At 37.5% G+C, this 23,063-nt stretch overlaps 1 protein-coding gene across 8 annotated transcripts in view; it reads left to right on the forward strand.

Annotated features, from left to right (window-relative positions):
- TSPAN12 (tetraspanin 12) overlaps positions 1-23,063 on the forward strand; it is a 93,343-nt gene that overhangs the window by 34,267 nt on the left and 36,013 nt on the right. For 7 of the 8 annotated variants that reach the window (XM_074315668.1, XM_074315667.1, XM_019750029.2 and 4 more), the window contains 2 exons: positions 5,890-5,972; positions 7,088-7,223. In XM_074315668.1, the coding sequence (XP_074171769.1) occupies positions 5,890-5,972; positions 7,088-7,223 (219 nt within the window). Of the gene's footprint in view, positions 1-2,673; positions 2,802-5,889; positions 5,973-7,087; positions 7,224-23,063 lie in introns of all 8 variants that reach the window. The other variant, XM_074315672.1, reaches the window with a different exon arrangement.

The following is a 23,063-nucleotide window of genomic DNA, read 5'->3' on the forward strand; positions in this document are numbered from 1 at the left end:
TGTTCTGTGTACAGCTACGATGCTTGGGTTACTACTGTGAAAATCAAAAACCAAAAAACAAAAACAGTAGGGCTAAGTAGGACGCACAGTTTGTAGCTGAAAGGACTTTTGAGAACACTTAAGCCAGCTTCTGACCTGATACATAAATCTCTGATCTTGTAATTCAGCAAGCATCTCTCTACTGGAAAGCTTCCAGTGATGTAGAAAGCTTCATTCTTCTTAAAGCATCCTCTCATTTTGCTAAAGTTCTCTAATAGTTTATCTAGCAAGTTGAAATCATCTCCCTTTAATTTAATTATTTTTCTCATCACTCATCTAACATATATTGGGCCTCACTCCTGGGCCTGGTTCTCTGCTGTGCAATGCGCTGTAAGCAGTGGTCTGTGTCCCTAGAGGAGGGAGACAGGAGGGTAAAATATAATAGGAAGCTATAGATACCTGCTCTCTGAAGTCTGTACAAGAGCGCTGACTGGGGAAAGGGAGTTGGGAGGACATCTTTACACTCTAGCTGGTATTTGAGCCTGTCTTTCAGGATAAGGTGCCCATGAAGATGGAAAGATTGGGGCAGAATAGCATTCCTGGCAGAGGGAACTACATGGGCAAAGACGTGGGGGCTTTGGGAGACCTGCGTGGTACAGACTGGAGAAGTGCAAGCAGGCTTTTTGTCATCCAGGTATAGAATGTGTGTGGGAAGGAGCTGGCAGGAAACAGATTAAAGAGTGATCGCCCAGGGACTGTGTGCCCTGCTGAAGAGTTTAACCTTTATTTTCTAGGAGAGAGTTGGGGGAAGTAGACGTAAGAGTTGGGAAGGAGCCATAAGGGGCAGCATTTAGAACGTTATAAGCAGAAGAACTTGATCTTTGTTTTATAAAGTAACTAACTGAAGGGTGAATTTGAGGTGGAATCTCATCTGCAGAGTTCTAATATAAGGTGATTGGAGCTGCCTGGCAAGAGACTGAGGGCCTGAACTAGCCAGAAGTAGCAGGAAAGGGGGATGAATTCACCAGACGTGTTGCAGGAACAATCTGTAGCACTTGAATGTAATTAGATGTTGGCCTGAGGAAGAGGGAGAGGTTCAGGCTGCCTGCCAAGTTGCCAGTTTTTGTGATTGAAGCACTGATTATACCATTCATTGAGATAGGAAAAACAGGAGGAGGGACACACAGGTTACCAGAGAATGGCGATGGGTTTAGTTTTAGAGACATTAAAATTGAGAATAGCCGTGAAAGACCAGTAGGTAGCTGTGTTACAGCACTTCCACCTTTACCCATTTGTTAGACCTTCCAATTCATGAAGTTTCCATTTTGAACTGATTTTAGAGGTGTCTTGTCTCGTAAGCTAAGAAAGATTAAGAGAAAGCCCTGAGGTCAAAAGTGACTTAAGATAAAAATATTAGGTTGGTGCCAAAGTAATTGTGGTTTAAAAGGTTAAAAATAATTGCAAAAACCACAATTACTTTGGCACCAACCTAATAGATACTGTGTATAAGAATCCTACTCTGTTTTCTCATCACATAAATCCTCTATGAAGTTGGACTTACTATTATAACATCATATATGTGAGGAAACAGGGCTTAGGAAAGAATAAATGACACACCCAAAGTTATATAGCTAAAAAGGAGCAGAGCTGGAATTCAAACCAAGGCTTTTTGATTCAGTGGCTTCTGGCTGTCCTTATGGTCAAGACTATATGCCTTAAAATGACCTCTAAGACTGTGATCGTTCCCCTGCCTGGCTTTCTATTCTTACCACATGCCAGTTTCCCTTCTTTGAACGTACGATGATGCCTTCCACCCTGGGACCTTGGCTGTTCTTTCTGACTGGAATGTTCTTTTTAACCTCCTTTTCCCTGATGAGCTTGGTAATTATCCAGTTCCCAGCTCTCTTAGAGAAGTCCTTTTGACCCCATGGAACAGGTCAGTCACCCCAAAAGGAGTTCTTGTAGCAACTTGTATTTTTTCTTCCCAGTACTTACTACTGTTTGCAGTTACGCATTTATATGTCTGCTGAGTTGATTCATCTGTGTGCTCTTCATTTAGTAAATTTCACCGTAGAATAGAGATGGTGTGTTATCGCCCACCAGTGTGTCTCCATCACGTCGCACAGTACCTGGCAAGCAGCTGCTGATCAATACCTATGTTTTAGATGGAAGAATGACTTCAAAAGCCATGCTCTTAACTGTTGCATCACATTAGAAATCTTTTGGAATGTGTCATTTATAAGAAATACATTTTCTTTTTTGTTATATATAGAACTGTGCATAATGACAACAACTGATAATATATTATACAAAGTGCAGAATCTGATAATTTATTATTGACACTGTCTTAGAGCAATGATATTGAAAATTGGCTAAACAGCGTGGTAAAAATTAGAGGATGGAGAAACCAAGGTCAATTATTACTTTGAAGAATCAATCATAAAGAGAGGAAAGAATTATTTATAACTACAAGAGACTTTGAGGTAATTAAATAAAATAACACATTACTAGACCTCCCGGTCTAGTAGCCAAGCAAATAGCCAAGCAGAGGGAGAACACATAGCCTCGTATTTAATTAAGTAGTAGTCCATGGTTCCCTGCTAGCCCTGTGTGTTTCAATAGGTTCTATTATTATTTAGAGGCCAACACTTCAGGAGACAACTGCCATTGAAAAGGTAGTTTATTTGCTCACAGATCCCAAGAGAGTACATGCCTCGTTACAGCGGGACAAGGGAAGCACTGGGGTCCATCACAAGCAGAGGTGAGGAACCCGGGCAAGTACTTTTATCGTGGCTTCCTGGAGAAGGAACAGGTGAGGCAGGGTAAGTAAGCTTTGGATTGGCTAGTGTGAATAATTCAACAGCCTCTGGAGTGTAGGGACTGTCTCTAGTCGTCTGGTATCTGGACCTTGGGGTGATTAGGGCAGGTGTAGAGTGGCCCAGAGTGAGAGAACTCAGTAAAGGAGGTGGTTGGGGGTGTGGGCTCCGATTGGTTGGTTTGTATTTGAAAATGAGAAGTGCATCCCTGGGAGAAGGACTCCCATAGATGGGTGGAAGGCAGGTCAAGACAAGGTAACTCAAGCATGTTATCAGTTTGTCCAGACCAAGGTGTGTCCAGCATAAGCAGGTGGAACAGATGTTAAAGCATTAAGTTTACAGAAGCTGGAAGCATGGTTAATACACTGCGTAATTTTATTAGGGATACAATCTGTTCTTCATTCCTAACAGAAATGAGGCTAGCAGTAACTGGTCTAATTCTCCTCTGAACTGTGGTCCCAGGGTTTCTAACCTGTTTTAGACCGTCGATCACTTAGCCTTTATTCACCAAAGATTATACTTCAGACATTCCGACTGAGCCTAACCACTACAGACTACCTTCCCACCCTCTTTTTTTTTTTTTCTTTCCCTAAAGGAAGCCTGCATGCTGTCCAGGCAAGTCTCCTCCCTGCCCGTGGAAATTCTCATGCTCATCTCTAAACTTGGAGGGCAGTTAGTGACTAAACCTAAAGCTCCAAAGACTGAAGGCCTGGATTTGAATCCTAGCTCTGCCACTTAGAATCTGTAAGACCTTGAACAGGCTACGTTGCTTTTCTATGCTTCACGGTCCTATTTCCAGTCTATAATTATCTGATTTATATATGTGTTCCTTGTGTCTCACAAGAGGCTCCACAAAAGCTGCTATCTTGCTTCTGTGATTCATTGCTGAGTCTCTGATGCTAGCACAGACAGTACAAGGCAGACAGTAGGTGTTGAGTAAATGTTTGCAACTGAATGAAGGCCAAATGAATTCACAAGCTGACCTTCGAAGCAGGTAGCTATACTTGGCTGTACCAGAGGTCACAGAGCTGCATGTGTGTTGCTCACCTTGGAGCCTTTATCCAGAAAGCATGTTTCATGGCCACTGCTTGAGTCAGTACAGACACGTTCCTACCTTATTCATTACTTCATCACTTAAAGTTAATCTGTAACACATAAAGGTAATTAGTGTTCACTAAGGTACCAGAAATTATTACAAGTCAAATGAGGTAGAATTGCACTATGTTATACTTAAGAAGGTAAGTATAAGGTGCATTTTAGAAAAATGTTCATCAAAATAGGAAAGACCTTCTGAACGGAGGGGTTGACCTTCAGCTTTTGGAAAAGCTTCCCAGGAAGACTCTTTTTGAACATGTTCTAGATAGTTACACTTTAAAAAAACAAAAACAAACAAACAAACTTGAATTACGAACAATGTAAAACACACAAAAGTAAAAAGCACAGCATAATTAATCTCCATTTGCCTATCACCCAGTTTCAATGATTACCACCATAGCCTCCACTTCCCACCCAACCCCCATGCGTCATGACTATTTACCAAACCATTCAGTATATATCTCTGAAAGATAAGGATCTTTTTACAGAAACCTTAATACCATTGCCATATCTAAAATAATAAATAGTAATTTTTTAATATTTTCAAATATCCAGTCACGTTAAAATGTCTCCAGTCAACTCATAAATGTCTCCTTGTGGTTGGTTTGTTTGAATCAGGATTCAGTGCAGGTCAACAGATTGCACTGGATAATCTCTTAAGTCTCTTAATTTATTATGGTTTCTCCTTTCTTTTTATTCCACTTGCCAGGATTTTTTTGTTTTTTAATTGAAGAAATGAGATCATTTCTCTCGTAAAATTTCTCATATTCTTGATTTTGCTGATTGCATCCCCCTGGTGGCATTTAACAAGTTTAAAGCTATTCCCTATGTTTCCTATAAAAGTGACAGATCTGGAACCTTGATTCAATTCAGGTTTGACTTTTAGGTAAAAATATTTCAAAGGTATCGCTGGGTACTTCTGATTGCATCATATCGGGAGACATTATATCTGGTTGTCCCTTTTTTTGGTACTAAGACTGATTAGTGGGGGTCCGGTATTTTACGTCAGCCTAATCTCTCTATTCTAAAAGTCCCCGTCAGCCTTTCATGTGACACTAATTCTCAGCCCTGACTACACATTAGAACATCTATGGATCCTTTACATATTTCTGACACCTTGGCTCCTGTCCCAAGAATTGGTCCAAGGTGGATCTGGGCTCAGTCATTTTGTTAGAAGTCCTAGGTGACTTTGACGTACAGACAGGACTGAGAACCACTGACCTGATAATTCTGGCAGCTATTGGGGATCTTTGCCTAGAAATTTATCATTTCAGAAGGGGTTGTTAAATCGTGATACTCTATCATGCTTTCTTCACATATTAGCAGAGATTCATCTATAAAAACTTTCATTAAGTGTTTGGTTCTTTAGTTTGTATAGGAAAGATAGGATAAATATTGGATTCTTATCAGTTTTCTGAATAATGAGTATCCAAAGATGGCCAGTGAGGTGCTTTTTTTAGTATTATTATGAATTAAGATATTTTAGCATATTGGATGTTTGAAACCATGCATTCATTATTAGTAGTAGTAGTATTTTGATGTTCAAATTGTTCGAACGTTAGTCAATGGAAGCCCTTTCAAGTTAGCTCCTGTGACTGTTTTTGACAACATCAGTAGTTTTGGCTTGCTTCCTTGCTTTTCCGTATGACATGTTTCAAGCTCATCTTGTACATTTGATACTTTAGTTGTTCTGGGGCCTCTTCATCATGTTCAATTCCTGTGCTAAACCAGAAATCTGCCATTTAATAGTATAGCTACCTGTGTCCTATTGAGTGACATTCTATTTAGTGGCTATGACATGATTAAAAGATGGAATAGCAGTTATTTATAGTAATAATAAATTTCAACAGGTGGTAAATGGTAATTAGGAGAAATCATAATGATTATGTAACAAAAATCCTTAATTATTTTTTATTTTTATTTTTTATTTTTTTACTATTAATGTGGCAGACGTGCTGCATAAATCCTTGGTAACCAAATTGTATTTTTTTCCTTCCAGTTAATGTCCATCAGCGTGCTGGCAGTTTCTGCTTGGATGAGGGACTACCTAAATAATGTTCTGACTTTAACTGCAGAGACAAGGTAGGTTCTACAATTAATGATTGATTTCTTTCATCAGGTTTCCTCAGGCACTAGTTTCTAGGTAACTTTGCCCTCAGCTATTTAGATGGTAGTGCCCTTCCACAATCATTTAGAAAGTTTTCCCTGCCCCTGGCAACCTTTGTTACAGAGGCTTGCATTTTCCAGCATTCTCATTAAGGTGGTGTGCTGCTGGTCCTAGAGAACATTCATTCCTGGGTATGGTAATTAGCCAGTCGCTAGTCCTGACAGTGTGTCCTAGGTGTCACATTTGTGTATAAAGGACAGCATTGCTACTTTTGTCTGTAAAATTCACTGCCAACCTTCTTACTTTCATATTCCTGAGCGAAATGAAAACCAAACCCACCAATGCCATTTTGTTCTCAAATTTCAAAGGTTGATCCACTAACTTCACAAGGGGCAAATTACTTGACTTCTCCCATCCTCAATTTTTTTTTTTACCTCTGAATGGGGTAATATATACCCCTCTGAAATGTCTTAATGGTTAACTGAGATACATTTTTGTAAAGTCTTCAACATAGTAGAGTTTAGCAATGGTAATTTTTATCATTATTATTACTTTTACTATTATGGTTGTAGTTAGTGATATTTTTCCTAGTTTTCTAGCAAAAATCATCTCTCTCTTTCCCTCTTTCTTTTAATGTAGACCAACTTCACTTTACATACCAATTGTTCACCTCTTGAGAAGCGTCAGTTGTCAGGGAGAAAGAAAGTGCTGTACATGGAGCCCAAAATCAGGAAAGAGGAGGGAGGAGGGTCTTCTCAGCTGGAAAATAGCTGAGGGTCCAGTGTGGTTTCTTCGGGCTGAGGCTTCAGAGGTAATAGGAGATCGACTTCTTATTAAGGAGCCCTATCTTATATTTTAAATGAGTTGAGGTAGGAAGGTACCCCTTGTATAAAAAACAAAACAAAAATAAAACAAGCAAGCAAATTGGTGATAGCACACTGATGTTGAAAATAGCAATATATTCATCGGTGTTGAGGCATGAATTGCTTACAGGGTTATTAACAGAAATCACAATTGTGCCTGGTACTATGTCTTGGGTGCCTTTTGATTCTATTGTATTTATAATGTGACACTATTGTTCTTCTTTCAGGGTAGAGGAGGCCGTCATCTTGACTTACTTTCCTGTGGTTCATCCGGTCATGATTGCTGTTTGCTGTTTCCTGATCATTGTGGGGATGTTAGGATACTGCGGAACAGTGAAACGAAATCTGTTGCTTCTTGCCTGGGTATGGTGTTTCTACCTTCTCTTTAATATGGTTAAAATGACTAACCAGTCATGTATTATTTTTTCATCAGTGCCCAAGGTTATATGCTTAGGGAACTGTGATAGCAATACTCTAATCTGGGGTAAGAGTTCAACACCCCGTGAGAAGCGAAGCATTCTTTCCCTGAGAGATGATTTCGAGACAAGTATTTGCTTTATTGAAATGACGAGGTATGGAAATAGGTGCTCTATTTAATTGTTTCACTCAGACTGTGTGTTGACAATTTTATTTGGAAGGATGAGCGTTTTTTTTTGTTTATTTGGTGTGTGTGTGTGTGTGTGTGTGTGTGTGTGTGTCATGGACCTTATCACCACTCAAACAGGTCCCTCAAGACTACAATTGAGAAGTCATAATAGAACTGTGTTTCTTTCTCTTTTGTAATTAAACAAATCCACCATTTAACTCATATGGAAATTCAGATGGTCAGGTCTCAGGCAGACATTATAATTCTAGCACTGCCTTTACATAAAGTAGAGTATATAAGTGAGTGTCAGTTTCTATGATCTTAGTGTTCTGTTTTTTTTTGTTTGATTGCTTGTTTTAACTCGGAAAGAGTTGGAGAAGATTGCTTCTTAAATTCCCTTCAGCACTCAAATCCTATGATTCCAAAATTACAATTAAACTTTTAATGAAAAAATTAGCAAACTCCCTTTTAATATTACAGATTTGAGTCAATTGAAAATACAGCTTATACATAAATTTTTGAAGCGCATTGAGTGACAAAATATTGTATGTTAGTGAGGCCGCTAATATGTAATTGCAGACATATTAGATGCCCCTCCCACTCCCCAAATTAACTTGTTTAGTGTTTCTTTGCAGTAGTTCTCAAGGTCAGTTGTGTATTAATTCCTTCTAGGGAATATAAAAATTTAACTGTGTGCTGATATGCTGGATCTCTGAGCAGGAAAAAAAGCCCTGATGTGACAATACCATATGATTTCACTTATTTGTGGAATCTAAAGAATAGAATAAATGAGCAAACTAATCAGAAACAGTCTCAGAGATACAGATGTAAAACTGAGGGTTGCTAGATGGGTGAGGGATGGGGATGAGGGAGAAGGTGAGGAGATTAGAAAGCACAATCGGCAACCACAAGTTTGCCATGGGAATACGAAGTCAGTTTGGGGAATATAATCAATAATGTAAAGATTTTGTGGGGTATCTGATGGTCACTTGTCTTATTAGGGAGACCACTTCATGGACAGTGTGGGTGCCTGACCACTGCAGTGTACACCTGAAGCTGAAGCTGAGTAATAATGAATGTCAGCTATAGTTTTATGTAGATAGATAGATAGATAGATAGATAGATAGATATAGATAGATAGATAGATATAGATATTCGCAGGATGTGGAGTACAGCATAAGGAATAGAGTCAGTGGAACTGTAATACCTATATACGATGTCAGAGGGGTAGTAGATTGGGGGAGAGGGGTTATCACTTTATGAGGGGTATAAATGTCTAATTATTATATTGTTTTGTACACCTGGAACTACTACTACTACTACTACTACTAATAAAGCCCTGATGTGTAGAATTTGCAGGTTTCTGTGGGGTAAATACTCCCAGCATGGTGGATTTCAGGCTACCAGCGTGCGATCACTGAATGCTGAGTAGGGAAGAGAAGCATAAATTGGCTCTCAGGAGTCAGCTTCCACTCACCAGTGCTTGACTGGCTCCCATCCCAAGCCAATTAAAACAGAATGTTAGTGTGAAACTGAATTAAACCTTTGAATTTCACAGGAACAACCTGTGTTGATGTGCTCCTTGGCTTCTGAGAGGATAAATCTTTAGGTCCATGATTAGAAAACAGAAGATGCTGCAGGAAATGAACCACACTCAGAGAGGGGAACATGTCTACTGCTTTACTTTTCTCCACTTGGGTATGCAGGAAGACGTAGAATGCTGGAAGGGTTTTGAATCGTATTTTTCCATTTAAGATATTTGGGCAATAATTTCAACATAAACTAAAGAACTTAGGCTTTCTATGAAGCTTGCAGTTTAAAGGATAGGTAAGGTATTTTAAACTTAAAAATAACCCCAGAATCCTTTTTGAAACCAAAATCTTACAATGATGTTTCATTTAACTAACCAATTTGAGTACGACTGCTAGATATTCTTTTCCCTTCCCACTCCGTGTATGACTCTGGATGGTCCCTGGACTAAGGGGTGGGGTTGGGGTGTGATAACATGAATCATGGAACCCAAAGGCTTTTAGGAACACATTTTGAAAACCGTTTATGCATTCCATGATGCTGCTTGAATGCTAGTAAAGCAAGTCAACAAAGAACAAAGTAATTTGCTCTCTACTTGAGGCAGGATGAGTCAGAGACTTTGCATGAGAGGCTAGTGTGTGAGGCTGGAAAGGGTGTTATGATGCAAAGGTGACATCGAGGACTGAGGTTCTCAGGGCCGCGACATTGTTCATTCATTCATTCATTCATTCATTCATTCATTCTTCAAATACTTATTTAGAATATAGGCACTATTAGTTTTTGCCCAGAAACCAGTGTGTATGACAGACTGATAGAGCATTCCATTACTCTATGATAAGACCTCTAAGAGGGTTTACACTGGGTGCTCAGAGGAAAGAGGAGGAGCTCCAAGCTCAGCCCCAAGGGGTCAGCACTTCCTTTAGGATGGGGACCCCTGTAGACTGATCCGGCTTTATCCCATTCCCGCTTTGCTTGATGGATGCACTCTTTTTCACAAAGCAGCTTTTGGTGGCTCAATAGGATTCCTCAGTCCTATTGAGCTTCCTCTCTTCTCATGGCAAGTGTCTAGACCTTACTCTGTCTAGACCCAACCCAGCTTTTCCCTTGCTTAAGCATGATCTGTGCTCTCAACTCCCAATTACCCGTCATTCAACCAGTCTGCCTCTGATCTGCTTTTCAGGCAGTTTCTTCTCTGGCTTCCTTTCCATAGCCTCCTCGTCTAAACAATTGCCAAATCCTGTAAGTTCTGGTTCTACAGTCTCAGGAACCTGTTCCCTCTTTACTACATATTTGGAATGCCCAGGTTCAGGCTCTCCTGACTTTTTTTTTTTAATTATTAAATTTATTGGGGTGACATTGGTTAATAAAAGTATATAGGTTTCAAGTGTATAATGCTACAATACATCATCTGTGTATGAAATGATCCTCAACTTCACTATCTATTAGGGAACTACAAATCAAAACCACGACAAGATACCACCTCATACCTGTTAGAATGGCTGTTATCAACAAGCAATAACAAGTGTTGCAGAGGTTGTGGAGAAAAAGTAACCATCGTACATAGCTGGTGGGAATTATAAATTGGTATAGCCACTGTGGAAAACAGTATGGAGGTTCCTCAAAAAATCAAGAATAGAATTACCATATGACCCGGGAATCCCTCTCCTGGGTATCTACCCAAAAATCTGAAAACATTTATCCATAAAGATATATGCACCCCTATTTTCATTGCAGCATTATTCATGGTGGCCAAGACATGGAAACAACTGAGTATTCTCCTGACTTCTTACTGACAATGCAGACAGAGACCCCTAAGTAAACTTCTTGCCTCTGTTTCCTTCTAGTTTACTCAAAGCCAATGCCGTCAAGTTAATATAATGCAATGGTGATCCTATTACTACTCTGTTCTAAAACCTTGAAAGATGCCTGCTTGTGTAATGAACTCTTGTATCAAGCTCTTCTGTAATCAGACCTTCCATTTTCAGCTCTCTTACCAACTTAATTATTCTCTGATCAAACTGTATTTTCTGACCCTTGAACACATTTTTCTTGCTCTGTTTTTCCCTGCTCTTATTCTTGCTGTCCCTAGCTGGGAATTTCTTCTTAATATTTTTGTTTCAAAATTACCAGCCCATTAAGACTTATGTGACATACTGCCTCCTGAAATCATAATAATGACAAAGATGGTGACAATAATCAAAGTAATGAACATTTCTCAGGTGCTTACAGACACTGTAGAGGTTTACATGAATTTTTTTATGGGAAGAGTTTTACATGAATTACTCGATTTTGTCCTCTCCACAATTCTAAGGAGATCGATCAATACTATTACGTATTAGTACCATAATATAGGTGAGGAAATGAGGCACATATTGGCTGAGTGATTTGCCAAAATTTGCATGGATGGTAAATGACAAATCTGGTATGCAGACCACGGCGGTCCAGTTCCAACAAATATTTGTAACAACCTCACCATTTTACTCTGTAATTGCTGCCTTTTCCTAAGTGCTTATAAATATATCTCACATTGTATAAAGTATTTTCCCTATGATCTTTCATTTTAAGCCTGGCAACAATTATCTAAGATAGATAATTATAGATGACATTCAGAGAGGTTCGGTAATATGCCAAAGGTCACTCAGCAATGAGGGGTAGAGCTTTGACGCAGACCTTAAATTTTTCTGATTGCCAAGCCCATTCTCGCTGGGCCTTTACTAACATCCCTAACAGATGCTTCTCAACCTTTGAAGTCCAGCAAATTTCCCTTAATATGAATTTCCTTTTTTAATAACGAGCCCAAACTACCAGACTATTAAAACTTGATAATATTAACTCTTCACCTTGCCTATTGCTTTCATATGTTTTGATTGAATTGAATAATGGAGGAAATTAGAACAGTGCAAGTGGGAGAGGCCAGCACATCAGATGGAGGATGGTGCCTGGAAGCCAGTGAATAGAGTGAGATTTTAGAGGAGGAGCCTGGCTGTTAGGTTTCGACTACAAGGGGAATGGCTTGTTAAAGGAGGTAAACTAATGCAAATGGGACAGGAGGTTGTAGATCTTTGGCAAATATTTGAAAGACTGTCATGGTTTCTTCTTTCTGCCTCCACATCTCTGCAGTGATTACTAAAAATGGAGCTGGCACCTTGGCTATGGTGCGGCTCAAGCAGACGTCAAAAGTCTGTTATTCTTCAGACTGATCGAGAAAAAGGGACAGAGCCTCTAAACATACCTTTATAACCAACCTGCCCTCCCACCCCAGGCCCAACCCCCAAAAAACAACTCTGTCGGTTGAGACCACCCATAGGAAAGTATTTGTGGTGAACCTTGGTTGTAAATTTGACCCACCTATTGAATTATAGATGCAAGTTGTTAAAATACCCTAATTTAAGGTTCCCAAGTAACATAAGGGACATCCAATTAAATTTGGATTCAAGATAAACAATGAATAATATTTTAGTGTATTTTAGTGTAAATATATCCCATGCAATATTAAGATATACATGTACTAAAATATTATTCATTGTTTTTCTGAAACTCAAATTGAAATGTACATTCTGTATTTTTATCTGCTGAATCCGGCAACCATACTCTGAATAGACTTGTTCTTAATAAATGCAAAATTGTCATAGGACAGAAACTTTTATATACATCTATGAGGAGATTAGGAATCATTAAATTCTAATTATATTGGAAAAACAAGCCAAAAATGACTAGGAAAAAAAACTTGATTATGCCATGAGTTTCAAAGTAATTTCAGTAGCAGAAATTCCTTCTCTCTTTAAAGCAGAAATTGAAGCTAAATGGAGACTGGTTTTAAGCCTTAGATGGTACTTCTCAGGCCTTTTAGTTGCAGACTAAATGAAATTCATTTCTTATTGCAATTCTAACTTGCTGTACCACCGGCATTAGGAAAACTGTGCCAGCTCAGGGGGATGTAAACAGGTTGAACAGATCTGTTTATAATATTGACAACAGCTGAAAGTCACCATCAGGAGATCATCAGTTGTCAGAGTGTGATGCTAATATGTGCTCAGCTGCCAGCCCGCACTGGTCAAGCGCTGGTCAGAAATTAAGCTGGACGCCTGGCCCGTGTTTATAAGAGCAGTGCCTTGTGTTTAAAGGGGAAAGTTTTTAATTTCAGTTTTATTATTCCAGAGAGTTTTCCTATGGCTATTGATTGTGCGGAGACATGTTTAAAGCCTCCTTAACATATATAGTGATCGAACCAAATTTGAAATGATTCTCGTAATGGAAATCAAATAAATTTTTAATGGCCATGGATAAATGAACCGTTCTCATTTTTTTGTTGCTGTTTCAAATCATAACACAAAACTGGAAAATCTTTAAGTAGTAATTAATTTTCTATAGACTCTGTTGAAGGCCTTCTCTTAAGTAGTTATAAAATTTATAATTATAAGCCCGTCATAAGCCATTAAGTTAACATTATTTACAGACGAGGGAAGGGAGGATGCTGGAAGTTACATAGCTGCTAGTTTCTATCAGTAACGTTCAAATGCAATCCATGCTCAAAGCCCATGCATGTGTCACCCCACCACACTACCATTATAATATGTTTAATTAATTACTGGCATGATTCTGTAAGACTTAGATATGTTTCGTTTGTAATTCCAAGGCATTCAGTAGTCATTTAACTTTGTAAAATATAACCTTTTAACGTCTTTATTATACAAGGAACTCGAAAAGTCTGCCATAGTTCTCTCCTCCTGTCAAAGGAGGAAACCGTTTTTCCTTTCCTTCCTCTCTTCGTCCCTTGCATTCCCCTTTTCTTTCCTTTTTCCCTCCTTAAACATATATTAAGTACCCAGTCTGTGATAGACACTTGAGGTACAAAGATGAAAGGGGAGAATACAAAGAAAATAACCAAGGACAGTACAATATTACAGTTATAAATAAATTACTGTGGGAACACAGAAGAAGGAGCCATTGGAGACTTCCCGCAGGTTTCACAGGAGAGGTTTTATTTGAGCTGGAAATGGCAAATGTTTTCTTTCTGGTGGAGAAGGGACGGGAAGGAAGGGGCTTTGGAGCAGCATGGAGAGTGTGTGTGAAGGCATTGAGGAGGAAAGGAACACGGCAAGTGTAGGCATAACTCAGAAATCCAGAGTGCCTATCGTGTGGGTGCACAGGGAGAAGCACATGAGGCGGTCGGATTGTCAAGGTCTTTGTAGGGGACGCTGATGCTCTGCCTGGGGCTATGGAGAGCCAGTGGGTGTTTCCAGCATGGGATGGAATGGTAGTGTATAGGGCTGCAGGCACTGAGAAGCCCGTGTGTGGTTACGCCATAGTTTTCAGAAGCCATGGATGGAGTCTGAACTGGAGGGCGGCGGCTGAATTCCATCGACCTCACTAAAATAGAATTATGGATAGACACTTGCACATGATGGTAATGTTTATCTTACTTGACATCCGGAAATAAAGTATGATTCAAGGTTTATGCGTTTTTCAATATAACAAACATATCCGTTCAATGCATGCATGCTATTTTGAATGTTAACTAGAATTCTTTAAAAGTCATCATTGTTAAATTTAGTTGTTAAACTCACAAAAATGTCAAGCAGAAGAAACTGAAGACAATTTAGGCATTTCTGGGTCTAGAGGATCAGTGTGTGTGTCTCGTTACTGAGTGCACAAGAACCTAAGACAGAACTCCATGACCACTTCTGTTTCTTAAGTGATATTGGGGTGATTGCTCCTAATGGTGCCCCAGCAAACCATGTGAGCGGATGTCTTTAACAGTAAATGTTGTGTCAGACACTGGGGCCTAGAACAATTGTGTGAAATTCAAGGCTTCAGTGTTGGTTCTTTGTGACAGGGTTTTGAGGGCTCATTGGACTTGTTGTTTACTTCAGAGGTGGAAGTGTGACTAGTTCAAGTATTTGTATTTCTGTCCTTGCATAATTTAGGTGTACTCTGTCATAGTAAACATTTAGAACTTTGTTTATATACTGTTTCTTAATATACACATTTGAGATAACTGGTTAAATTATCAGCCCTATAAATCTATATGCATTGATCGGGTGCATGGCCTTTGTGTGTGCAGAGTTCAATTCAGGTATTTCTCTGCAGCACGTGCTGTTCAAAGTCTTGTTTCCCGCTGTGACTGCTGGTCACTGGTTCAGCAAATGCTACCTTGATGTGAATTCAGCAGTTGTGCAGTGTGTTTGTTTTTTCATCAGCTTCCCCACTGTTGGTCTATTGACTTCCTTTGGCAAACATGAAACGTAGGCATTCATTTAAAATCACAGACCTGTCTAGATGACTCAGGAAATGGTGTCCCTAAATGTACAGTTAAAACAATAGGGCATATAACAATCACATGTAAAAGATGAGACAAATTGTTTAAGCCAGTGAGGGAAGTAGCTTTGCGATAAGTGTTTTGGAAATGTGATGTTTAATATTGACTTCATATACAGCGTCGAATGAAGTGGATGACTAAATAATTCCTTATGAATAACTTTAGTTAGGCTTTTTTCATGAAATTTCATAAATCTAAAAAAACTTACATTTTCAGAATTGTCATCCATATATCTTTCCCCTTTTTTAGATAAAGTGTGTTAACAGGCCCTGATTATGTGCTCAGATTAAGATTAATCTTTTCAACTCCGATGACAAACACATTTAAATTTTAGTTAAAATGTATAAACTCTGTAGTTGTATCTTTAAGTATTCCTGTGAAGCAATACATTTTAATTATTTAAAAATGTGTTTATCTCTGAATTTTCTTTATTTTTAAAAATATTTTTTATTAAAATATAGCTAACATACAATATTATATTATTTTCAGGTATATATCAAAGTTATTCAACATTTAGACACCTAAAGAAGTGATCACCATAAGTCTAGCAACCATCTAACACCGTACCATGTTATCACTGTATCCCCATGACTTATTTGTTTTATACCTGGAAATTTGGGCCTCTTATTCCCTCTTACCTTTTCCCCAATTTAAAATTTTTCAGTTATAGTTGACATTCAATATTATTTTATATTAATTTCAGGTGTTCGAAGTAGCATTTTGGGTTTATTCTGATAAATACCCAGAAGTGGGATTACTAGGCCCTTCTTTGTCCCTTGTAGTAGCCTTTGTTTAAAATTTATTTTGTCTGGTATAAGTATTGCTACCCAGCTTTTGTTTGTTTGTTTGTTTCCATTTTCATGAAATATTTTTTTCAATACTTTACTGTCATTCTATGTGTGTCTTTCAATCTGAAGTGAGTCTCTTGTAGGCAGTATATGGAATGGTCTTGTTTTCTTATCCATTCAGCCACCCTATCTTTTGATTGGAGCATTTAATCCATTTACATTGAAAGTAATTGTTGACAGATATGTAGTTATTGCCATTTTGTTCTTCAACTTTTTTTTCCATCTTAAACAAGTCCCTCTAACATTTCTTGTAATACCAGTTTGGTGTTGATGTACTCCTTCAGCTTTTTCTTGTCTGGGAAGTTCTTCATCTGTTCTTCAGTTAAATGGTAGCTTTTCTGGGTATGGTAATTTTGGTTATAGGTCCTTGCTATTCATCACTTTGAATATTCCCTGCTGATCCCTTCTGGCTGCAAAGTTTCTGCTTAGAAATCAGCTGACAGTTTTATGGGAGCTCCCTTGTATGTAACCAACTGCATTTCTCTTGCTGCTTTTAATATTCTTTGTTTTAATCTTTGGCATTTTAATTATGATGTGTCTTGGTGTGGACCTCTTGGGGTTCATCTTTTTGGGGCCTCTCTGTGCCTCCTGGGGCTTGTATGTCTATTTTTGTTGCCAGGTTAGGCAAATTTTCCATCATTATTTCTTCAAATAGGTTTTCAATTCCTTGCTCTCTCTCTTCTCCTTCTGGTACCCCTATGATGTGAGTATTGTTACACTTGATGTTGTCCCAGAGGTATCTTAAACTATCCTAAATTTTTTGTTTTCTTTTTGCTGTTCTGTTTGGGTGTTTTCTGCTACCTTATCTTCTAAACTGCTGATTAGATCCTCTGCTTCATCTAATCTACTGTTGATTCCCTCTAATGTATTCTTCATTTCAGTTATTGTAGTCTTTATTTCTGATTGGTTTCTTTTTATGTTTTCTATCTCCATTTTTATGGTTGTCTCTTTGTTGAAATTCTCCTTGAGATCATTGAATATCCTTATAACCAGTGTTTTGAACTCTGGGTCTGGTAGAATGATTGTCTCCATCTTGTTTAGTTCTTTTTCTGGAGCTTTAGTCTGTTCTTTTATTTGGTTGGTGGGCAGGGATAGGGCAATGGTTTACAGAAGGATGCTTGCTGGGGGAGCAAGGTACTTTTGAGGGATTGAAATACTAGTGGAGGGAAAAACTGATAAGACTTGCTCATGTTATGTTTGGAGAGGGGCATTGTGTAAGTCATGGGTGGAAATGTGCCAAGTATACAGGGCTGAGAGTTGGCTGTGTGACCTATGACAAAATCATGGAGAGTCTTAATATTGTAGTTACATACTCTGCAATTTGAAGTTTTGTGAGCTGAAGAGTGATGTGAAGTGATCTGTTTTGCTACATAACCCTAGTAGCAGTGTTTGTTGTTGCTTGCTTCTTGGCCTTTTGCTCGTTTATGTGGGAGAAAATAGTTACCTGGTCTTGGACTCTGGGCTAACATGACTTCACATTTAGGGAAACTTTTTTAATGATAGAAGAGAGAATGGAACACATAGTTTTATTCTAACACTGTACCTTTACTGGTGGATGAATGAAGGTACTCAGGTGGGGAAGTCTATCTAGTTTTAGCACTTTTTTCCAGATGTACATTATAAAGAAAATTCTGTTAAGCTGGATGTGTTTAGTTCAGATTTCATAGCAAAAATATAGTTATCAAGCTAAAGTAGACACTGGGTGCCAGGCTAAGATGCCCTTAGGGAGACAAGCCAGCGTTAAGGACTCTTGTGGAAGTGTTAGAACAGTAGTTCTTTGGAACACTACAGCAACTTTCCAGTCTCGGGGGGGCGGAAGGGGGGAAGAAGTTCTATAAACAGTTCACTAGTCTCAGAGGATTGTTATAGAACTGCTTCAGTTGTTTGAGAACAAACGTTTCTATCATGTTAGAAGCATTTACCTACAGGTGATACATATACTCCCTTCGGATCATCATTGATCTGTCTGTAAAAGCACGTCTTCAAGGGTCTCTACTTTTCAATATTGTTATAGTCAACTATTTGTAACAATCGTATTTCTTTAAAATCATTCTGTAATTCACCCTATTTATTTCAACGTGTTTCTTCTGTCAATTAACCTGAATTGCTGATGTTTGGGCAACTTCAGTGAGAATTTAATGCTTTTATCATTATTCACACATGGCTTTCTTTCCCTGTGCATTAAGCATGATGGTTAATCAGGTTGTGATCTTATACTTTTTTTCTTTTTAAGGAAGAAAATAAATTTTTGGTTCAGGAAGAAAGTGTTTTTGCTTGAACTGATTTATCAAGAAAAGAAAAAAAGATGAACAATTTAAAAGAGACATTTTCCTTTAATACTCTTAACTAATAGGTTTGTGGTTATTCTGGAGCATATATACAAATAAGTTCAAGTGTATATCTTGTCTGCAAAAAAGGCAAAACAATTAAAAGAATGTGATTTAGGAGAAGATACTTTCACAGACATAGAGCTATAGCTATAGATACATTCAAAAGTTGTTGGCAGATAGTCAAGTAAAAGTTCCCATTCTACCTAATAAAACATTATTTTTTAAAATTGCCTATTTCCTAACCTGTTGTCATGTAAAAGGTGTTGTCATAAAGGTCCCTTGTGTTTGGTAGGGATCTGGCCACCTTGGCTGGGTGGGAGTAAGAGGCATGACCTGGATCAGAACTGAGTCTAGTGATACTTTGGCTGTGTTTCTTAGGACATTTCTGTGGCTCCTTCCTATTGGTAGTTTCCTGTCCAGGTTCTAAGGCTCCTTCCTATTGGTACTTTCCTGTCCAGGTTCTGGGATCCCTGTCTTGCGTTCTGAGGAATAACTCAATAATAGGTTGAGACAGCCTATCTAAAGACCAATAACAGCCTGTACATCTTCTGAGGTGGGGCTGAGCATGCAGACCCAGCTTACAAAGAAACTGTCCACGTTGTGACCTGTCTAGAATACCCAGCTACTCTGTTGCCTCAGTCATAATGCTTTACCTCTCATGATGTAGACCATTGACTCTGGGTACCCGGAGCCCTTGACTAAGTGCCTCACATCCTGGTATAACACATTTCTCTGGTGAAAAGTTTGAACAGCACATGAAGCAAACACATACCAATTTGAATTTCCCTGACATCTTTGATACAGAAGTTAGCTCAGCAAGTACTACTGTACATAAAATTGAAAAGGGGAGTAAATTATGATACATTATTGGAAATACTTTTCTTTATTTATTCAAATAGAAGCATGAACAAAGGACCACAGCGTACCAATACTTGCTTACTTTAGCTTGAATTTCTAATGGGCTCTGGAGTTACAAGACTTGGTTTCTTTGAAAACTGGTTTATAGTTCTAGCTTTTTCTAAATTAGACTGAACTCATTCCATTTGTGATTCTTAAAAGAAAGAATATTTAGTGTCGCCTTTCCTTTGAAACATTTGTGGGTAGACATAGAACATGGTGAATAAATGGCCTCCAGAAAGTACCAAGTCTGCTATGGCACCATTTCAAGACGAGGCTGAAACAGGCTTTATGTGGGGGTGTGTTTTAAGCAGCAAGTGCTCTTGGACTGTTAGTGGTTTAGTTCCAGTGGATTCTTAACAGAATGTCAGCTGTTCCATTATCTTGTACAAATATTTGGCACTGGAATTCTTTTATTTACTAACTATAAGTAATATAATATTTTTAAACCTCCAATCACCGGGAAAGGAAAAATAAATAACTGACATAGACATACTTAGCACTGAAAGCTTGCAGAGTTTAGTATTTGACAGGGGGGAGACTGGAGTTTATCATTTATCATTTAGTGAATGCGGGCCTTTAATCAAACGTTTTGTTTATTAAAAGTGTTGGTTATGTAGCATGTAGATAGGAGTCAAAAGGCACCGTGTTTTTAAAATATTAAAATGTCCAGTAATGTATGTTATATTTTGAAATAGTTTTTATTTGGGGGAGGTGAATCTCAGGTTGTATTAATTTTCCAAGATAAGCAAATCTGACTTTTGTATTTCAAAATAGGTTAAATGTTACTTATGAAATAATGATCTGAGTTTTTAGTTATAAATAAAGAGAGTAGCAGGTTAAAATAACTTTTTTAGTGTTTATAATTTTTATTTTTCTCTCAGTGAAGTGTATTTTTACTGAGGAGTTTCTGTGGCATTTGATTAATTATCTGCTTGCTTGAACAGAGAAACTTATGTAAAAGTGCTCGAGGAAGACATTATAATTTTGTTTTAACGTAAAAATTCCTTTCTAGTTTTGTATTTAAATAAAAAAATAGTTTGGAAAATAACTGCTTTTTCTATCTGTGGTAGATTAGATATAGGGTATTTTGTTTCCTTTAGATGATATATATCTCATAGTATTTTTTCTAGAAAGCTGGACATAATGAGCATAAGTTTTATATTATTAGAATGTATTTTCTATAGAAAAGCTCTTAATAATCAAAAGTATCTTTTCCTATATTTCTCAACTGTTTATTGAGTTGAATATTCTCCATAATATAAGCACTCAATAAATTGATTGGTTTTTTTTTGTTTTCATTACATTGATAAAAGTTAGAAATGAAAATCTAAAAATAATCTATTTTCCCCAAAGTAGAGACTATTTGGAATATTTTATATAAAAGAAAATATTATTACTTTCTTAGAAATTTTATTAATATCCATTATTAACAGTAAAGAAGTAAATATGTAAAAAGAAAATAAATCAGTTTCATTTATAAGTACTTTTATTAGATTTCAATTTAATGAACTATTAAATACTCATTGGCTACATGGCACTATACTTCATTATACAAATTGTAAAATATGAATAAGAACAAAAATTAATTTTATAATCAACTTTAAAAGAAGTTGATCTGACTGACTTAATGTAAGTTAAAAATATAAAAAGAAGATGGAATTGTTGTTATAATTTGTCAAGGATCTTGACATAACAATTAAAGCAGCATTTGTGCCTTTAACTAGCCATATTAGGTAAAAGAAAATAGGAAAGAATTTTTTTGGCCATCCTTAAACTTTTGATATTATTGGTAGTCTCTCTGTCTGTCTTTCTTTTCTATTGTAAAAGGTCAAATATGGGATTTTAGGGGGTTTAAGTCATTCTTCCTTAGTTCAAAGACAAGAAAAGTTTTGTGTGTACATGTGTGACCATGTGCTTACACGCATGTGTGCCCAGAAGTCGGGGGTCTACAGGTGATGTGTTGTAAAGTATTGCTAACACCACCAACAACTTCCCTAATGTAATACATACTATGTGTCATCCACTACTATATGTGCTTTTCATGTGTTCACTCATTAAATTCTCCCAGCTATACTATGAGGTCGGCACTATTATTCTGAGAAAGGTTAGTGGTTTGTCCGACTATGAAGTGGTAGAGCTGGGATCTGACTCTAGGATACTTGGCTTCAGAGCTTGTGCTCTGAAAAACTTAGTGTTCTATTGTCTTTCCATCATGGATGAATGAGCCTAGCTCCACGTTCTCTTTTTTAAAAAATAGAAGTTATGATATTTTTGTAATCTTTTGAGGAGTAAATTGTATGTTAATCTCTGGCACAATAAATGATTTGCGCATTCATACCTGTTTATGTATTCACCTACATATACACATTTGCATATGCACATATATATATATATATATATATATATGTATACTTGATTTTTTTTACATCTTTTTATAGACTTTTAATTTTATATAGTTATAATACTTAGTTATATATACACATATCTCACTCTTCTGCAAAGAAACTAAATCCAGGCCTCCCTCATTGAATGAAATTGCCAATAACACAGAATACTTAGCTTCATAATTTTGTGACTGAAACGAAGTATCCCAAAAAATAATCCATCTCACACTGATATGAGCAAACTGTATGTGTGGTTTTAATGTGCAGTATTGTAGGAGAGATCCAAGTTTCCAAACAGAGGCTAGTGAAAGAGACCTCAGGGTGGGGTCTCTAAGTTACATTTAAGTACACACTTTTACTTTGTTAGAGCACTCCTATTTTGTGCTACTGAGGGAACAGTTAGCAGAAGGATGATGGTACCTGAGCATAAAATGTCCAATGCTCCCACCCTCTTTATTCCCAATAACCATGTAGTATAACTGGGCTACTTAACAATTTTCAGCCATTTCCAAATGAGTTTTTCTATGTCAAATATATAAAAACCTTTCAGCTACCAACTGTTTTCTCTTTGTGTGAAGGCTTCAAAAAGGCTGTCGTTTGTTTTAATTTTGTTTTTACTTTTATCAGGGTGCCTCATACACATAATTTACAGAGTTAATTTCATTCTAAAAGGCTTATTATTGTTTATTATGAAAAAATATAGTCTTCACCCCTACCATTTCATCTCCTAAGAGAAAGTGACTCGATTTTCCTTTTAGCCAATTCCCTTGGAATTTACTTCTATATCTCTAAATCACACATTTATGTAACTCTTCTCATTCTTTTAGTTCTTGATTTTGAGTGGTACGTGTGGACTTCTTATGGAAGATGAAGAACTGGCACCCTTTCCTGCCCTCCTGCCCCCCTGCCCTGCCCATGCATGTGTTCTATCTCACCTCAACACGGACATATCATAATTTTGGTTAGGTCAGTGTTTATACAATCATGATTATGTAAATGCTATTCACAGCTGGGCCAGGTAAAGTACTGGGTTTACTTTTTCTTTCTGGAATAATGCTTTGTTTTTCTTGGAATTAACAACTCTTTGTTTTCTATGTGTTTCTGTGTAATTCAACTCTAAATATCCCAAACCCTAGTGTAGGTTTTCTCTTTATATTTTCAAATATTTTGGGTATTCCATCCATGACATTTTTAAGAACTCTCGCTCTCAGAATGTTCTAGACCTGCTGAAGCTGTTTCCATTATGGGCATTTCCTCTACTACCATTCTGGGATTTCCTCTGCTTCCCTCTTGGTTTAGATTCCTT

This window comes from Rhinolophus sinicus, linkage group LG11 (genome assembly GCF_036562045.2).
Source record: "Rhinolophus sinicus isolate RSC01 linkage group LG11, ASM3656204v1, whole genome shotgun sequence".
NCBI classification, from domain to species: domain Eukaryota; kingdom Metazoa; phylum Chordata; class Mammalia; order Chiroptera; family Rhinolophidae; genus Rhinolophus; species Rhinolophus sinicus.